Here is a 19,719-nt window from a genome sequence, read left to right as displayed (position 1 = left end):
TTAAGTCACAAGAACTAAAAAGCCCATGGTGGATATGAGCCCAGTGCCTCCTGCAGCTCTGCATCTTGGAAGATGGGTGGAGGAGAAGGGCCGGTGTGGCTTCTCTAAGAAATGGCTGCCTGCTCTCTCCATCCCTGTGCCCCAGGCTGACATCTTCCCGGCAGTGAGGAAGTGGACTGTTTGGTTAACACAAGCCACAGGAGCTCCAGGAGGAGGAGCTTCCCCACTTATGGGAAGAAATCCATCCTGCTGATCAGGTTACCAAGTGGTTTTGAGTGTTTCCTTTCTGCTTGTGAATATTTGAGGAAAAGGTGAAAAAATTCAGAATTAGCAGGAGTCTAGAGCAGGGATCAGCAAACGATGGTCAGTGGGTCCGCCTCATATTTTTGTAAATAGAGTTTTTTCAGGACACAGCCACACCCGGTCGGTTTGTGTTATCTAAGGCTGCTCTGCACTGCGATGGCGGGGCTGAGCAGCTGTGCGGAGACTGAACGGCCTGCAGAGCTGAAAATGTTTACTGTCTGGCTCTTTACAGAAGAAGTTTGCTGGCCTCTGGTCTAGAGCCTTGAGCAGAGGTGGCAAAGAATGCACACCTGTCACAGGCTGGGATGTCTCCTACCCAACGCTCAGCTCAGCAGCGGCGAGAAGAGGAGGCTTGAGCCTTAAGGATTAATATATTTCAACAAATATTTGTGGGGAGGGTATAGCTCAGTGGTAGAGAGCATGCCTAGCATGCATGAGGTCCTGGGTTCAATCCCTTGTATCTCCATTAAAAATAAGTAAACAAACAAATAAACCTAATTACCACTCCCTCCAAAAAACCCCAAAACAAAACAAATATTTACTAAGCACATTACATGTATACATTAATGCTATTCTTATACAGAAGTCCTTGCCCTTGTAAAACTTACATTCTGGTGGCAAAGAGTATAATCCAATACATATGTTACAAGGCTGCTATAGCTTCTGTGTGGTGTATGCACAGACTGCGGAAAGCCAAGGTGGAGGCAGAGAGACTGGCTGGGAGGCGATCACCAGTGTGGATGGATAATGGGGGCTTGGAGCTGCCTGCAGTGGTGGAAGCTAGAAAAGGTCGGGTTTAAGATCTATTCTGCAGGTGGTGCCCCAGGGATTTACTGATGGATTAGATGTTGGGCAGGAGAGAAAGGAAGGTGCCCAGGATGATTCTAAGGTTTTTGGTCTGAGCAACTGAATGGCAGTGCCAGATCAGGTAGAGCTCTGCACTGACCATGGTAAGTTCAAAATACCTATCAGATATCTAAGTGGAGATGTCAAGGAGACAGCTGTATAAATGCGTCTGGAGTTCAGAGAGAGGTCAGGGCCACCAGCCTGTGGACAGTATTTAAAGCTGTGGAATTGGATCAGATCACCCTGGGAGTGCAGAAAGAGGAGTATCTGAACACTGAGCCAGGGCACTCCAATGTCAGACCGGGGTCCTCTCCGAATCTGCACAACAGGCCCAGGTCAACCTGAGCAGAGACTCTGGAGGCGGGGCCCAGGAGCCAGAGTTTCTTTTTAATACTCCCCAGACAATTCCAATGCCCAGCCATGGCTGAGGACCACTGCTGGAGGCTGAGAAGGCACAGCCAGTGAGGCAGGTGGAAAATCGGGAGTGTGTGTTCCAGGAGCCAAGTGAAGACAGTCTGCAAAGGGAGGGAATGATCAGTCCATCAGGGTCATGTTCCCACATAGAGGGCGGGGCTGGGAACCTTGACGAAAGCAATCTGGGGGAGGAGGTAGGGATGAAAGCCTGGCAGCGGTCTGCCACGGAGACTCAGCGCTTGTCTGGGTCCTGTTTCAAGCAAATGAGGCATTTTTAAACTGACATTGATGAGGCAATTAGAACTTGAAAACTCAGTAGATGTTTGATGATACAGGAAAAATTGCTGTTACATTTAAGGTGGAAGGGTGGCATTGGGTTATGTGCAAAGAGAATCCTCGTCGCTGAGCCACACTTACTGAAAAATTTATGAATGTCTGGGATCTGCATTGAAATAATGGAAGGCTAGTGGTAGAGCTGACAAACAGTCCACGAGATGGTAAGAGCCGTGTGTGGGGCGTCAGCACACCTGACTGCCCATTTTTGGTTAGGAGAGAGAAAAGAAGAGGAAGAAGAAGGAAGCAAGGAAGGAGGGAAAAAAGAGGAGCAAACAACTCAGAAAAATCCTTCGACCAGTTTTGCCCAAAGGGTGGCAAGAAAATGGGAGTGAAGTAAAGGAGCCAAGTCCTTGAACAGGAAAGATGGGGTGGGATCCGCTCCCCAGGGGAGAGGTGGCCACAGGCGGGAGCCCAGGTGGGCTGTGTGCTTGATGGTAGAAGATGAAAAAATTCTCACTGGAAGATTTGAAAATAAGCAAGGTCAGCTGAGAATGAAAAGAGAGAATAAAGTTTAAAGTAATTTCTTTTTTTTTAAGCCATGGTTTCTCTAGAGTCCTTTAGCTCAGGCCTGGTCTCAAAGTCGTGTTCCCAGACCACACCCTGGATGGCTAAGCTGCTCTCTGTCCCTGCCCCTGAATCTCCAGGCTCGCTCAGGCACCCGGGCCAGGAAGGGCTGGGCTCAGTCCACCCCAGACTCTTGTGGCCAGGAGGCTGGTGCTCCCGACTGGGCATTCTGGGAAGACTGGCCGTCACGGGACTGTGCCAGACCCTGTGGCTGTGGGGACATGTGGGTGGCACACTCCAGCAAGCCAAGAAATGCCTGACTCAGAGCATTTTAATTAGGGTCAGTCCCACTCTCTGCTCTGAGCTGCCACGGCCCGGCCCTCGCTGTCTCGTCTCTCACAGACACATAGCCACAAAACAATTTCTAGTTCTACAGTCAGTACCAAGAAATCCTTCCAGATTGGTCCCTAATAGGTAACTGAAAGGCAGCTGTGAAAGATGATAAATGGCTGATTGAAAATAAGACAGTTGCAGGTGCCCCCCTTTCCTTCTCCCTGGTCAGTCAAGGCCAAAGAGGCCGTGATGCTGCCCAGCAAACAGATGCGGGATCTGGAATCTCACTCTGCTAAGTTACTCACAGGCTGCACTTGGGGGAGGGCCATGGGGGGGGTCCCCACTCCTATGTTTACAGAGCAGGATAAAAATCCCTGCCCCAACAATGGCAGGAGAGTCTGCAAGGCTGGCAGACCCAGACCTGTCAGATGCGTTGTGTGAACTGCCCGATCACCGCGGGGCTCGCTGCTGGGCCTGCTCCTTCCTGCTCGGCACACAGAGGGCACAGACTTCTAACACAGGAGACTCTCCCGCTGCCCGGGGAGGAGGTCGCCAGGCAACAGCAGCCACCCTGTTGGCTCCAGGGAGACCAGATGTGTTTAGAGGACAGAATGTTTAGAACAGCCTCCTCAGTCCAGGTCTAGGAAGGAGAAATCCAGAAGCAGAAGAGACCTCCACTGAAGGGAAGGTGGACTGACTCCTGACCTCCAAGTGCCTCTTTTACAAATTAAATCAATGATGGCCCCAGTCATATGAGCTCAACTCAAACTCAGAGCCACCCTGAGCTGCAGGACCCGCCGGACAACTCGTCTCTGGCTGCCTCTCATTGCTGCACCTGCAGATGCACCAAGGGCGAGGGAGGAGTCAGCCGGAAGTGAGAGAGCTCTGTTGGCCCTGCCAGTGGTCCTCACAGACACCCACCCTTCTCTCCGAGGTAGACTCTCCGAGGACAGGCAGAGGTCCAGCTGTGTGACACCATTTATTGCCTTCGGGGCCAAGATGTCCCCAGACCTGGAAGCCTGGATGCCCCCAGGAAGAGGGACCCTAGCAGGGCTCATCCAGGGCAGAGATGGCTGGAGAAGGGGTGGTATGGCCACCAAAACAACTTCCCCGCCCTGATCCTGCACCAGCAGTGTGTGCTGGCCTCAGGCACAGCCTCTCAAGAATTTGAAGAGAAGGCCAGTGCTCATCATCCAACCCCTCAAAGATAAATGTAAACAAATAAAGAAATACACAAATAAGGCAGGCAGGCTGAGGTCTTCTCAGTCTCAGAAAAGCTTCTTAAAAACAATAATGCCTGTTTTACACCATCCAAGGAACAGAAAGCCACTGCCAACAGCATTTCTGGAGAGACTCTCCATTGGAATTGAAAATAAGGCTGGGTGCTGGCCAGGATGAAGAATTTCAGAATCTAAGGGCAGAAGAACCCTGAGAAATCCCCTGATTACAAAACAGAGTTTCCTGGAGCCTCTCATTCAGGAGGGTGGGGGTGGGGAGAATCAGAGTGAGCAAGAGAGAGGCTATTGGTGAATGGACCTTTAACTACTAAATGCGCTGAAAATCAGAAAAAGAATCACTCAGCCAGAACCCTCATCCTGCAGGCAGGGAGACTGGGGCCAGGGAGGTGAAGATGCTTCCCGCACCTCCTGGCTTTGTCCAGCGGTCCTTCTGCATCCAGGTGTGTTCAGACACCACAGAGGTAGCGATTCCTGGAGCCCCTTCTGCTTCCACCTGCCCTGGGCACGAGGGGCACCTGCTGTGACCATCTGGGAAGTGCTCATCCCAGCGTCTTGCTGAGGCGGGTAGAGCAGTGGGGCTCTTGGGCCATTCCCAGGGTCCTGTTGATTGGAAGCTGGGAGGACAGTTTCAGGAGTGTCCCAGACACTTTGTTCTAGACAACATGAGAGTGTCAACAGAGGCTTCCACCCACTGGTATCCACTGCTCCACCAGCCCCAGCAACTGCAATGCTTCTGACTCATTCTCCTAATTTAAAAATCCCTAACCTGAGATCCCACCCCACCTTAGCCTGGAGAATAGTTACAGCAGGTTACAGGGCGACAGACCTCAGACATCACCCCCGCACAGGAACCAGAGATCCTGTGCTTCGGAAATGACGAGCCTGACTTCTCAGTGGGCACGAAAAACACTGTCCTTCAGCCAACGTCCCTGCTTGGGAGGGGCTTGAGCCCAGTCTGGGTGGCATCCCGGAACTGACTGGCAGCCCCGCACAGAGGTCGCCATAAAGGGTATACTGTTTGTGTATCGTGGGTCTGCCCTGTTCCTTAAGCAAGTTGAATGAAATCAATGCTTCTTAACCATTCATTTGCCATTAAACACATCCAATTATACAGCTTTCTTTCTCACTTTCCAATCACTGCTCATTAGCCCCTTTGCTGGAGTTGGCAGGCTCTCGGCTTTATTGGCTGCTCTGTTGAAAGATATGTGGGGGTGGAGGGGAAGCGGAAAAAAGCAGGCACTTGAATTACCCATGGATTTCATTTCTTTGTGCTTTCCTTGGGGGCGTTGGAACAATGATAGCAGGAAGGGACTGGCCTAACTGGACACAGATCTCTTGGGTAATTTGACAGAATATGGTTTCCAAAAGCAGTTAAAGGCTCCTCCCTCCTGGCAGGGAGTGCCCCAACCCCAAGGAACTACGGTTGTTCTGTCTCTGAACTCAGCACAGGGTTGACCTCTGATGCAGGACCAAGGACTCCTTTCTGAGTGGAGGGGAAAATGGTCAGAGGCTCTCCCAGGAGGTTCCTAGACAAACATTAGAGGCCTTGGAACCAACCAACGGCCTAAAAGAACATGACGCACATGATTCTAGTCCGCACTCAAGCCGCAATGGAAGCCGGAGCTGGCAGAAACCCTGCTGCTTTCTGAGCTCACATCCAGTGCTGTGTGTGGCATCGGCTGGGGGAGGAAGGGAGTTTTTCAAAGCCTCTTTTCAATCAGTCTTTCAAAGCCCAGGAGCCTTTGCTGGTTCTGTGTTCATCTTTCGCTTCCCTTTTCCTCTGCTGTACCTGCAACATGACCTCATGAATACTTCCCCTACCCAGACAATCATATCGTTGCTAAGGAAAATGGTCATTGAGTCACTGTCTAAATCATGACCTTAGGTTCGGAGGGCACCCTTGCCTCTTTCTAAGCCCTGTGTAATACGGTCAGAGACTTTGGAGATGTAAATACAGGGTTAGGAAGCATGCCAGGAACTCCATGGATTATAAATTCATAACGGTTATCAAAGGACATTAGGGAGGGCACACACCTGAGCTACTGTGATCTGTTCAGTGTCTGTCTCCCCTTTTAGAGTGTAAGCCCCGAAGGGGCCGGGGCTTGGTGGGCCCTGTCCACTGCTGATTCCCAGTGACCAGAAGACTGCTTAGCACAACGGAGTCACTCAACAAATATTTGTTAAATGAACAGGTGGATTTATAGAGGACTGGCCCACAAGATTGACCTTGTAGGGGACCTTGTGGGGATTGACCTTGCAGGGATGGATTATCTTTTATAATTTCAAGACAGGCATGATGGAGATGGAAAAGGCTCAGAGAAATAAAAAGAGCAAGAGCCAGAAGTATGGTTCAAGTCCAGCTCTGCCCCTTTTGAACATTATACTCTTGGGCAAGTTACTTCTCTAAACCTCACGTCCCTCATATATTAAATAGGGGTCATGATCTATCCTGCAGGTCTGTTGTGAGCCTGACTGAGGAAACGTGTGTAAACAGCAGGTGCTGAATGCACTAACAGAAGGATGGCTCTGGTATCATGATCACTCCGCTTCCCATCAGTGTGTCTAGACGCTTCATGCCTCAGTAGTCTGCAACACCAAAAATAAAGAACTGAGGGTGAAACCGTGAACAGAGGCTGATTACTCACAAAAATTGAGTTTGGCGACTTCTGTGGATTTCAAATCTGTTAGTCCTTTCCTTGTTCTTACATGTTACTGGGATTCTTAGAATCTTTTGGTTCCAACTATTAAGTAAAGTTATTCAGGGAGGAGGGGAGACTATAGGAAACGAGTATTTCCTCCTTATGTATTTCTATAATGTTTGTAAATACTCAGAAGCAAAAGGAAAAAAAGATGAATTACAAATACATAAGACAGGAGAATGTCTGTGTGGCGGGGCCAGCTGCTCTGCTAGGAAGACAGAGAAGCTCTCAGCACCCTGGGTGGTTACAATAACCAACAAGTCAATGACCTAACTTTCAGCTCCAGCCGAATGGGCTCTCCCAGAAATTGTCCTTATTCTCCTGCCTCAAACAGAAGTTTGAGGACGTCCACACAGTAAGCAAGCAGCAATGAGGGGGAGGAGAGGGCTGGAAAGGAACATTCACCCAAACCAGCCAGCCCTGCTGCCTGGTGTAGACCCCGAGGAGAACAGCTCTGGGCCCAGAGTGGCTCACTCCACCTCCCTGCACTGCGGGGTCCCAGGTCCCAGGCTGAAAAGTCTGCTCCATCAGCAGTGAGGTCACCCGGGAGAGCTTTTTATGTTAAGGGGGGAAAGGCCCACTGCTGTCCTTGGAGGTGAGGGCACCCCAGCCTCAGCGGCACCTGACTCTTCTCCCCGCGGTGGTGATTTCTGACAGCCAAGATGAGCGCTGAACACTCGAGGGGGGAGAATGACCCACCCAGGAACCCCGGCCCCTGCCATCGCATCCTCCTCCTCTCACGTTGCTCGTGTCCCGAATACCGGCTCCTTTCTTTCCACACTGGAACACGTCTTGCCCACTCCAGCCCTCACTCAACATTTGCTTTCAGACCTGTCATTTTTGTCTGTTAGCAGTAGGCTTTCAATTTTGAGGGGAATTTCTTTTCACAATGGGCTCCAGCTGGATAAGTTTTGAGGGGGAGCCCCAGGAATCGCCACTGCTCCATCTGACACTCTGGAGTGTCAGCTGTGACTATAGAAAGATGGCCGGAGCCCCTCCAACTGAACAGGGGCCTGCCGCTGCTGGATGGAGACCTGTTTCTGCCTGGCCTCCAGTCATCAAACAGGGCCTTTCGATCTGGATGAGCCTAATGCCAGAGCCAAGGCCCAGAGAAAGTGAGGGCCCAGGGTGCTCTGTGATGGGGCAGAAAGGATCACAATATCACGAGGCTGCAAACAGAGCCCTAATGTTGGAGAAACATCTTGTAAAAGGAGAACTATATTAAAACTGAATGGGGGAAGGTATAGCTCAAATGATAGAGGGCGTGCTTAGCATGCAGGAGATCCTGGGTTCAATCTCCAGTACCTCCTCTAAAAATAAATAAACCAAACTACCTCCTTCCCTACCCCAGCCCCGCAAAAAAAAAAAAAAAACAACAAAAAGACTGAATAGGCGGGGCTCAGAAAAAGTAGTTCCCACTTCACCAGCATCTCATGCTGGGCCTGGGTGGGGCACTCATGGGGTCAGGTGCTCTTATATGGTTCCCCCCCGGGCCTCTTGGCGCCCCACATCCCGGACCAGGTAGCCTCTGCTCTGTGAAAGGAGAAAGGGGCACAGAAATAGCTCCTGCCGACATCAAGACACGGGGCCTGGGAGTGGGACAAGGAGAGCCCCCCAGCCCTCAGCACTTCGGTTTATAAAGTGTGTGTATTTATTATTTTCTTGAGATCTTTGCCCGGGTGACTGGGGTCATTAGGGATTTTCAGAACGCTTAAGATTTTAAAACTCTTAAGAGTTTCTCCATGAAGCCAAGAGAACAAAACTATTGATTGAAACCAAATGGTCGATGTGATCCCCGCATATCTTTAACTACCGGGCCCTCTCTGGGAATGAGCTGCCCTAGCTCATTTTTAATGTTCTGGCAGATCTAACCTCTCTGGAGGAGCGGAATAGTGGCAGAAAAGTCCACCCGCCGAGCCAGCCTCTCCAGCTGCACTGACAGGCGAGGCTGGACAGCTGCAGCTCCCAAACCAGCAGACCCCGACTGGGGACCCCCGCCTGGGGACCCCCGCCCAACGCAGGGCGTGTGGTGGGGACCTGGGTTGTCCTCTGTGAGAGAAGGCTGTCACAACCTGACCTGGGAACATTCCCTGAAGGATGGTGACTTTACTCAAATCCATTTATTTGTCCCGTTTAAGGGGATCCAAATTGGGGCTGAGGAGATGGAGGACAGGCCCACCTACTATTTATTTTAAATACTTCTGAGCTACTTGCGTATTCTTTAAAACAACTACTCATTTTCTTAGACCAACGTCTCACTCTCTTATCCGAGTCAGTGTCCCTTGCTGGAAGCAAGGCCATCCACCTCTTTAGATGGGTCTTCCCTGACCACCTCGCCGGCAGCAAACTCCCAGCCAGCCCACAGGATCCTACCTGAAGCCCTCAGGACTCATCACAACCTCCGTGTCTTTGTATTGGTTTGTCTGCTAACTGCTGGCTCTCTCCTCCTAGTGGAATATCCACTCCAGAGATCTTATCTGCCTTGCCCACTACAACCCTTTCAGGGTCTAGGGCAGTGGGGACATAAGGTAGGTGATTAGTAAATGTTTTTGAAAAACAAGATGCGTGGGCATATGGGGTATTTACGAGTGTCCGTATTTATTCCACAAGCTTGACATAGTGCAAAAACCCAGTTACAATAGAGATTTTGTTAACTATGGGACCAGCCACCACACCAGTTTCTCTGAAAGCATCCCTAGCCTCTGGTGGGGAGGACTTTTGTGTGTGCAAATACAAAGTAGCTCCAGGCCAGATCCAGCCTGCTGCCTGTTTACATAAGCAAAGGTTTACTGGTATAGAGACACGCTCGTATGTGCGTGGATTGTCCGTGGTTGCTTCTGAGCTGTAAGAGCAGAACTGGAGAGTTTCGACAAAGACCACATGGGCGGAAAACATCTACCATCTGACCTTTGAAGAAAAAGTCTGACAAACCCTGAGCTTGAAGAAACAGAGAAGTGTAGAGTTAAGACTTTGAAAACCACCCAAGAGAAAACCACGGGCTTCACACAGACTCCCGCAAGGACCAAGGTAGCTAAAATCTTCTTCAGGCTTTGTTATGCATGAGATATTGTGCTCAGTGCTTTGAGTCTATTATCTCCTGTAATTTAATTCTGGTTACAACTGTGAGTAGGGTCTAACTGCTGAGGTCAATTGAGGTCCAGTGATTTGCCAGGGTCAACACGGTCAGTGACAAACCCCAAATTCCAGGCCAGAGCCGGGTCTGTGCACCTCTGAAGCCTGCACTTGTGTCTCCCAAGCTGTAAAGCTTCCATGGGGGGCACTATCAGCCACACCTAGCAGAACCCCCAGCACTCTTGAGGCTGGTCTGTCTCCTCGCTGTCCTCGGAAGTCTCCACTGCCCTGGGGGTGTTTAAGGCTGTTCGTTCCATCTTAAATGCCTCCTTCTTCTCTTTCTCTGAATTCTACCGATTTGTTAAGACTCAGTTAAGCCCACCTTCTCTAAGGGCTCTTCCTTGCCCTGGTGATTTAATTCTTCCTCCAACCAATATATGAATTGTTGGAGGGGAGAGGTTGCCTACTACAGCACAGAGGCTTTGCTCATACTGCAAGCGTACACAACAGACACGCTCCTCAAAATCAAAACTCATGAAAACCACTGCCTTCCCGCCAGTAGGGGAGATGTTATTTAGTAGAAACACATGCCAATTTAAAATGCCAACACTCTCTTTGGCTTGGATGTCTCTCGTCACCTATTAACAAATCAGCAACCACAAGCTTTATTATCTGCACCTGGGATGCTTCCGACACTCACTCCTTTTCCAGAACAGATGGAACTGGCTTTTCATTATTATCATTTCCATTTAACTGTGCTAACTATTACCCCTCCGATTCTCTCTAACCCCCAGGAATCCTGCCTTCATAGCACAACCAGGTTCCCTGGATCAGCTGCTGCACCTCTCTGGTGTTACAGCACGTTCAGCATCACAAAGTCTAGGTCTGAAAATAGCTGAACTCTGTGACGGTGCTGAGGGAGAGTGGTTGCACTCAGGGGTACAGTTTCCGGGAGGGGAACAAGGGGGTGCTTCTGGGATCATGGCTGTGTTCATTTCTCACTCTGGGTACTGGATGTGCGGCTGTGCTCACTTTGTGAGAGTTCATTCAACTGTATACTTGGGAAGGTCGGTACATTCTATTTTCTGTAGGTATATTCTATTTCAATAAAGAATTCTAATCTAACACTGTAAATCAACTATACTTCAAGAAGAAAAAAATTTCTAAAATATTCTTTGCAAACATTGCTGATAACATGGATCTTTTTATGCAGAAATCCACATCTCATTTTCTTCATGCAACATCCTTATAAAAGGATCAGTTTGACCATTTATTAGTAGTAGGATGGAAGAAGGTGAAGGAACTCTCACAAATTTCAGTGAGACTGGTATTCAAGGATAAACCTGACCCCAAGACTGCTGGCCCTCAAAGCCTACTACTGTAGCCCAGCTAACTGACTCCTATTGGAAGCAGATACTCTGATTTGGAAAACGAAATGCCCTTCATGATGTGAAAATCATAAAACAAACAGTTCTCTGAAACACAATATACAAAGGAGGTGGCTGATGAGTCCAAATGGTATATAACAACATTTAGGTGGTGAGGCCTTAAGCCATCTTCAGACCTTGTAAAAGTGAAGAATCGGCTCTACCACAAACAAACAGAAAAAGTGATCACTTACTCAACAGACCCAATGTTTGTGTCCTCCCCAGATTCGTATGTTGAAATCCTAACCCCCCTACCCCCACCAATGTGATGACATTAGGAGGTTGGGCCTTTGGGAGGTAATTAGATCATGAGGGTGCTGTCCTTGTGAATGGGATTAGTGCCCTTATAAAAGAGACCCAGGAGAGCTCCCTCACCCCCTTCTCCCATGTGAGGACACAGGGAGAAGTCAGCAGTCTGCAGCCTGGAAGAAGGGCCTCACCAGAACCCAACCATGCTGGGAGTCAATGTTTTCAGCATTCCAGCCTTCAGAACTGTGACGAATTTATATTGTTTACAAGCCACCCAGCCTATGATGGTTTGTTACAGCAGCCCAAACAGACTAAGACAACTTATTAAGATTTGGTCAAGCATCATGCTGAACACTCTACATACATACTCTCATTAAATCTTCACAACAACCCTAATTTCATCCCTGCTTTACAGAAAAGAAAACTGAGGCATGGAGAGTAAGGAATCTATTCAAGGTTACAGGGTTATTCATTGGCAGGGCAGGGATGCAACCCAGGCAGCCAAACTCCAGGATCCATGTTCTTAACCACAATGCTAGTCATGCCTTTGGTTGTGATGCACCCAGGGATGGGTTTCTAGTTTCTAGTACGTGACTTATATCTTCTGGCATACATTACAGCTCAATAAAACATGCTGTCCAAATGCATACAATGATAAGAGTCTCGTCAAGCACATCCAACTCCTTCATCAATTGCAGCCTGATTTACAGAGTGGATCGCTGCCCTCAAAAGACCCGTGCTTACACACATGACAGAGTACCCATATCTACTCCCTTTCTACTCAGACTTTCCCCATTTACTTATACATTGGAATCCAAAGACAAAATGCATTGCCCACCTGAAGCCATAATCAGCCCAGATCAGATTAGAAATGTCAGCAGTCTTCCTTTCTCTTCCATTACCAAAGATGTATTGCTTTTAAATGAAGTATTTGCTCATCCTACACTCCTTGAGTAAGCAAAAACAATACACCATTGCATTAGCAAAGCTCAGGAAAACTAAATAAACAGAACTTTTGCTGCATGTCCACAATGTCATTTTTAGTTGTGCTTTTAGAGAAACGTTTTAGTAAAAGCATTTTGAATCTACTTTTCTTTCTTAAGCCACACTAATCTTTATGAAAGGTAAAATTGCTTACCTATCTTGCTTTTGAGGAATTTAAGTGGGGGGGGGGGGAGACACGATTATTGACATACAATGGTTGATTTAATCAATTCTCTTCATTTTGGTTTGCTGAGTTAAATTAATCTGATGAACCTCCCACCAACCCCAGTTTCTGAGACTATCAGGTGAACCAGGAATTCAAATTGGGAAAACAATCCAACAGTATTCCTCACATGACTGTCACTTCTGGTTTGGTTTTAAGTGAATGTGAATACCTTCTGGCACGGGACCCTTTCTCAGAGAAGCTGATTTCCTCATACATACAGTTACATATCCCTTACAGGTTATATTTTTTCTCTACCTGGAATTGGGGCACTGATTTCTACTGCTGGGAGCCCCACACATTGTGGTGTCACCAAGTCGCAGGTCACTGTCCAAAATGCAATCCCCAGGTACTTTAGAGTCTCAATCAAAGTTCTGAAATAAGTCTCTTCAAAACCGCCATCCTTGGACAAGATTATTCAAGGAACTTCCCAGGGCCAAAAGCAATGTCAGTCAGAACTGAGAAGGCTGGAAGCTGCTTATCACAGGCCCTCATCCTGACTGTCAACTCCCGGAGATGCAAGCACAGGGGAGATCCAGGATGCAGTGATGCCGCCCAGGGATGCGCTGCATGCTCTGCAGGGGAGCTTTTCTGCTGCTCCCCTCAGAGTGGCGGGGGTTTGGGGGGCAATGGTTTATCCTGGCAGGTGGCGGCCCCTCTAAGTGACGCAGGGCCCCGGGGCCTGGCTTGTGGAAGCTCCCAGGATGCTGACCTCAACTTTGTTCTTTAAAAATAGCTTGGAGGCAGCGGCACTCACGTGAGCCGCCCCGCTTCCCCTCCATCGGCCCGGGGTTCCCGGCGGCTCCTGGTCCCCGGGGTCGCGAAGGGCAAGGGCGGTGTCCCAAGACCCGGCGACAGGAGGGACCCCCCCGGCCCGGGAGAGCAACCCTGGGGAGGGAGTGGGTGCTGGATGAGGTCAGGGGGTCGGGCTGGGCCGGCCGGTTGGGCTCGAGGCCCGGGCCGGGGGGTGGGCAGGACGGGCTCACCTTCTTCACCGACAGCGAGATGTTCTCCAGGATCCGGTCCTTCACCTCCCGTGGCTCCATGGCGCCGCCGCCGCCGCCGCCGCCCCGCCGCCGCCGCTTCCCGCGCCGGGGCCCCGGGGCCGCCGCCAACCGCTGCCGCCGGCCGTGCGGGGGCTCCGTCGTGCCGGCCGCGGGGCCCGGCGCCCGCCGCCCGGCCCTCGCCTCGCCCGGCCCCTCGCTCCGCCGCGGCCCGGCGGCTCCGGAGCGCGGCCGGCGGGGAAGGAGGCCGCGGGGCTCTGCGCGGCGGCGGCGGCGGCGGCGGCGGCGGCGGCAGGAACTGATGTCAGGCGGGGCGGCGCCAAGGCCGGCGGTCGGGCTGGGACGCCGCGCGGCGCCGCGCCCGCGGAGCCGGGGCCCCGAGGCCCCTCTGGGGCCCAGACCCCCTCAGCCCACAGACCCGGGTCCCTCGGCCCTTCTCGGAGACCCTGGAGCCCGCCTGCGCCCGGGGATCCCGGAGGCCCCCTCAGACCCCGGGAATCTGGAGACCCCGCCCCTGCCAGCTGCAGACCCCCTTGGCCCAGACTCCACCTGTAGCCCCCTCTTCCTTAGCCCCGAGACCCCTCAATGCTCAGACCCCGGCTCTCAGCCCAGAGACCCAGCCTAGAGACCCCACCCTCGCCGCCCAGTCCTAAACTTTCAGGCCACTTCAGCTCCTTGGTGCCCCTCCCCATCTCCAAAACACGCCCTCTTCGCTTCCCCTTCGGTTCCGAAGCCGCCGCCAACTCACCCTCATCCCACTTCTTCAGCTGGTCCACATACCTCGAGGGCCCCATTGCCTCCGCCCAGAAACCCACAGAACAATTCCCCTTATCCCCCAACACTGCCCTCCCCAATTCACCATGTTTTGAAGCCTACCTGGCTCACTTACTCATTAGGTCCCCAAATAATTATATTCCTGATACATACATTAGTTCCTCCTTTTAATTCTTTTTTTAATGTCAATATATTGTCATTGTATTTTTTTCCTTCTTTTTTAAAGTTGAGATATAGTTGACGTATAACATTATATTAGTTTCGACATAGTGATTCGACATACGTGTATATTGTGAAATGATTGTCACCCTTTTTATTCTCAAGATACCCCAATTCGCAGCTGCAGCTCCCCTGTTTTCTTTCTTCTCTGCTCAGGCTACCCCTCCCTTAGCCTCCCAGACCTAGTCACCCCAGCATGGATCTGAAACAGTGATCGAGCAGATTATCCTAGATGGATCCCACCCTGTACACATCAAGAAGTTACCTCCCCATCCCTCAGTTTCCCCAGGAGAGACCAAAGACGGTAGTAGCTATTTTTTGTTTTTATGTGACTGGATAAGGGGCAAAATTATGTGTCAGGAAAAGGAGAACAACTACTACAGAAACATGGCTGCATTCTCTTCCCACCCCAGGACCGAAGCCGATGACCAATAATGGTAAGCGCTGAATACCAACTGTGAGTTGAACTAACTTACATACATTCGTCTCGTGCATCCTCAAACAACAGTTCTTGTACAGATGAAAAAAAAAATGAGGGATAAGGGTAATTTGCCTAAAATCATATAGCAAATAGTGGAGCCCAGAAACCATGTGTACCCTTTTCTGGGCCAAGGATGCCTTTACCTTTCTTCATAATATTCTAGGAGGTGACTCTATAGGGGCGTGGTCTAACTCTTCAGGGAAAGAAGCAAAATCTCTAAAACCAGGGTATTTTCTTAATAGTACTGAGTTCAGGATAACAGGGGATAACTGCCTCTGTGGAGCCAGAAAGAGGGCAGAATGACAGGTGGGCATTGAGGCTGCAGTCATTGGACAGGTAGAGAAAAGGTTGATCACAGAGGACACACTACTTTGAAAGAGGAAAGAAATAGCCTAATGTCCAAAGGTGTTTGTGACAAGCAGGAGGAAAGCCGGCTTGAATGACCAGTCTAATAGCTTTGGAGCACTCCCTTCCCACTCCACCCAGAGCAGGGTGCCTACATGCCCCATCTTGTCTGATGCAACTCCAGCTGTTGAGAATCCATTCAGCCCAAGGTGGAATGAACTAGCTTCACGATTCCTCCCTGCTGTTAATAGCAAGCCATTATCTGGGCAGCATCTTCTGTTGGGCACCACCTTCCAATAAATGGCTACTTGTGATTTGGGCACATGATAGCTTCAACAGGTGTTATTATCACTTGGCTGTATACCTGTGATTCAAGAAGGTGGTGGCATTTCTGCCATATTGTTTCTATCTTTACGCATTGGGCAATGGTCAGGTCCAACTTTTTAAACATTCAGGAGGAATTTACAGTCTCAGTGCCGACCAAATTCCCAAAGTTTGCATAGGTATGTGAGTGGGTGGGAGAAGTGAGGGACATTTTAGTCTTGAAAGACGTCTTGCAGGGAATGGGAGGGGGCCCAGTGTACGTGTTCATGTGCCGATAATTGCCCCTTGATCAGAGCTCAAATATAGAATCCATCCTTGCCTTTTAAAAACATGGCAAAGAAAAAAGAAAAAAAAAAACAAAAAACAAGGTGCCTATTAATCCTGTTATTGGGAGTCTTTTAAGCTCAAAACTGAAACGTATTCATTTATTGCACAAGACTTTGCTGATCACGTGGAAAATGCATGAGACTCTGAGGCATCAAGAGTCAAAAGCCTCGACTGAGTCACTGTAGGGCCTTAGGCAAATCTGTCTTCATTTCCAAATCAGTGACTCAGGAAATTTTTTTTTTAATACTGTCCTCACCTAAGTCTCTTAGTGCTGACCTCCCTCCGATAAGGGAAGAAGTTGGGAAGGCAAGCAAGATCATGGAGATACCACGGACCTGGCCCACCCAGTGTCTCCTTTACTTTTCTTTCTAAAAATGTGTACTGCCTCAAGAGGAAAAAAATTGGGGAAAAAAAAAAACTCTGACAGCTTCTTCCTGCCACATCCTTAAGAGGTAATTGGACAAGACTGTTAAAAAAAAAAAAAAAAAGAAGAAAAAAAAAGTGGAGGTCAGTTCCTTCCTTCCCCCCAACTTGAGGCAAATATAGTACATTTCCAGAGGAGGGAGTAATTATTTCCTCGGCCATCAGGCTTGTGAAGCTGATCTCCATCTGAGAAGGGGAGACAGGAGGGGCTGATGGTATGTAACAGCAGTGGTCCAGGTTCCCACACCTTCACCCTGGCACCTGCAAGTGCAGACTCAGTGCAGCCCTAGGCCTGGGTAAACCAAAACAAGGCAGCGCTAATCAGGTGATCTTATTTTAAAATGTTGAACGTCTAGTTCTTTCCTCGTTCCTGGCCAGTCAGCAAGATGGGTTGGTGAAACTGGGATACCTTTCAATCTCCCCACGTAAAAGCCTCAGCTTCCTGTCATAGCATTTGGAGTGACGTCCATCCTCTTCTCTGGCCTCCAAGGCCACAGCACATCTGATTCAGCCTCTCTCCCTGACTCATCACCTAATCTGTCCACTGGTGTGTGCCAGCACCCCTAAAACCTTCTGTTTCTCAAACAAGCTAGTGTGTGTGCCTCTGAGGGCCTTTGCTGGGAAAGCTCTTCCCCAGTGTGACAGAGGCCTCTAGCTGTTCACCAGAATCTGTTCTCTCCACAGGGACAGACAGCACTGTAGCCAGGCAGTGCCAGACTGTATTCCCCAGCCTCCTTTGCAGTGGGCATGGCTGTGTTATCAGGTGCTCTCCAATGGAATGTGAACAGAAATACAGCCGTCCACTTCTGGGCTGCAGTAGCTGAGCCTGCATGCTGGTTCTTCTCCCCCCAGACAGGATGAAGCAAAGGGGATGTCAGACTTACAAGATGTGAAGAGCCTGGTTTCCTGAATACTGCCTGGAGGAGAGCTGCCTACCAACCAGGAACACTTGTCTTGGGCCAAAAACATAGGCAAGATGAAGACTTTGTAATAAATTATTGAAATTTTTGGCTTCTTTGTTCCCTCAGCCTAGCCCGACATAACACATCCGGAAGCCTCGCCTGGCAGGACCCTTCTTGTCAGCTGGGTCTCTGTTTAAACAGTAGCTTCTCAGGAAACCTTCCTCCTTGATTGCTCCACATCCCATAGCCTCTAATCCCTGTGCCACGCGAACCTACTAAATTTTCATTGTAGAATGCATTCCTACCTGCATTTTCTTGTCTGTTGTCACTCTTCAGAGAGACTGCTAGCATGGAAGCTCTGTGAGAATCTGCACCTTTGCTCAGTTCATGCAAAGCTGTATTCACAGCACCAGTTCAGTGTCTGGCACGTGATACCCAGTGTTTACTGAATATCTTCAGTGTTTATTGAAATTAACAATTTTGTTTTTAAAAAGTTTTGTACAAAAAAATACTGTCAAAATTTCCTAAAAAAACTTTCAACACAGTAGTGTGTTTTCATGTACTGAATATATTAGCACAGGGTCAAAAATGTTGAAGACAGAAACAAAATACAAATTTGTGAAATGTTTGCCTCTGATGACGTTCCATACCCTACTATTGTTTGTACATATGTGGGAGGGGGACAGCCACCTTGAAAGTGAACAGTGCGACTTTAGAGCTCTGATGTCTATCTTCTAGTTTTTTTTAATTGAAGTACAGTTGATTTACAATGTTTCAGGTGTACAGCAAAGTGATTCAGTTATATATATAGATATCCTTTTTCAGATTCTTTTCCATTTTAGGTTATTGCAAGGTACTGAATATAGTTTCCTGTGCTCTACAGTAGCTCTTTGTTGTTTATTTTGTATATAGTAGTGTGTATCTGTTAATATTCCAAATTCCTCACTTATCTCTCTGCTCTATTTCCCCTTTGATAACGATAAGTTGGTTTTCTATGTATGTGAGTCTATTTGTTTCATAAATTCATTTGTATTATTATTTTTAGATTCCACATGTAAGTGATATATGATATTTGTTTTTCTCTGTCTGACTTACTTCATTTAGTATGATAATCTTTCCTCCCATCCATGTTCTGGTTAGTTTTTTTTTTAATCTCTCTTTATTTCACTCTCAGCTGCCAAGCTTTCTTTTTCTGCGAGGAGGTAATTAGATTTATTTCATTTAATGGAGGTACTGGGGATTGAACCCCAGAACCTCCTGCATGCTAAGCACATGCTCTACCTTCCCCTTGTTTAATTTTAATTCAATAGGGGTGCAGAAAATGTTTTAGCTGGCCATAGAAGTAAAAGCACAGAAAGAGAACTAGAGCCAAATGTAAGGCTGCTTCTCTTTACATCTGATTTGGGCCTTTTCTATTCTAAAAAGATAGTGGATGAGGAATTATGGCCAAAGTCTGTATGACCATTGGTAGAGGAGGAGCTATTTGCTGATGTCCCAAATTAGTCTTAGGTGCTGGTATAATAAAAAGTACTACTTCACATGGAAGCCTGCAGACTTACTAACCTCAGAATGTCATGTTTTAAAATCCACATTAAACTCAAAGTCAGCAGTCATCCTGGGCTAGAATCCCTAAGCCTGCAAACTGACCTCAGGAACCTGGCTGGGTTTTAGGTAGTTTGTCACTTCACTTATGGTACAGCTCCTTAGGTCCTGTGAGATGAGAAACTGAGGCAGCATAATGGTGTTCATGGATTTATTAATTAAAAATGTATCTGAGGGCCTGCTATATACCAGCAAAGTTCTAGGCACTGGGAGATACTGTGAGAAGGAGACATAAATCCCTACTCTCATGGAACTTCCGTTTCAACGGGAGGGAAGTTTGGAAGATACAGAAGTGAAATGTGGAGTTCGTTGGGTAGTGTCTGTGCTAAGGAAGAAGAATGAAGGGAAGTGACCAAGGAGGGGTTTGGCTTCAGTTTTAAAGGAGTCAGAGAAGGCCTTCCTGAGGGGGTGTTTGAGTCAAGACCTAAAGGCAGTGCGAGGAGAAGCCATGAAGACGTCCAGGGAATGGGCGACAGCACGGTGAACTCGAGGAACACAGGAGGTTGGAGTGGTTCGGGGCTGAGGGGTGGGGGGTGGGTGGGGAGGTGAAGGCGGAGGCACACAGGGCCCCTGCAGGCATTGTAAGGATTCTGGCTTTTACCAAGTGAGATGGGGTTCATGGAGGGGTTTTAAGGAGGTATGATCTGATTGAACAGAGTCCTGCTGGCTACTGTGCTAAGAACATCATGT

The 19,719-nt window shown here is 48.9% G+C and overlaps 1 protein-coding gene across 1 annotated transcript in view; it reads right to left on the bottom strand.

The window, feature by feature from the left end:
* Positions 1 to 13,889, bottom strand: part of PLEKHM2 (pleckstrin homology and RUN domain containing M2) — a 34,735-nt gene extending 20,846 nt beyond the window's left edge. Inside the window, 1 exon segment of the mRNA XM_032495249.1 lies at positions 13,615 to 13,889. Coding sequence (XP_032351140.1) covers positions 13,615 to 13,674 — 60 coding nt within the window. The 5' untranslated portion in view covers positions 13,675 to 13,889.
* Between the last annotated feature and the right edge of the window lie 5,830 nt (positions 13,890 to 19,719).

The sequence above is a fragment of the Camelus ferus genome, chromosome 13 (genome assembly GCF_009834535.1).
Source record: "Camelus ferus isolate YT-003-E chromosome 13, BCGSAC_Cfer_1.0, whole genome shotgun sequence".
NCBI classification, from domain to species: domain Eukaryota; kingdom Metazoa; phylum Chordata; class Mammalia; order Artiodactyla; family Camelidae; genus Camelus; species Camelus ferus.
Note: the sequence above shows the minus strand (reverse complement) of the source record. Positions and strands in the feature narration are given on the sequence as shown.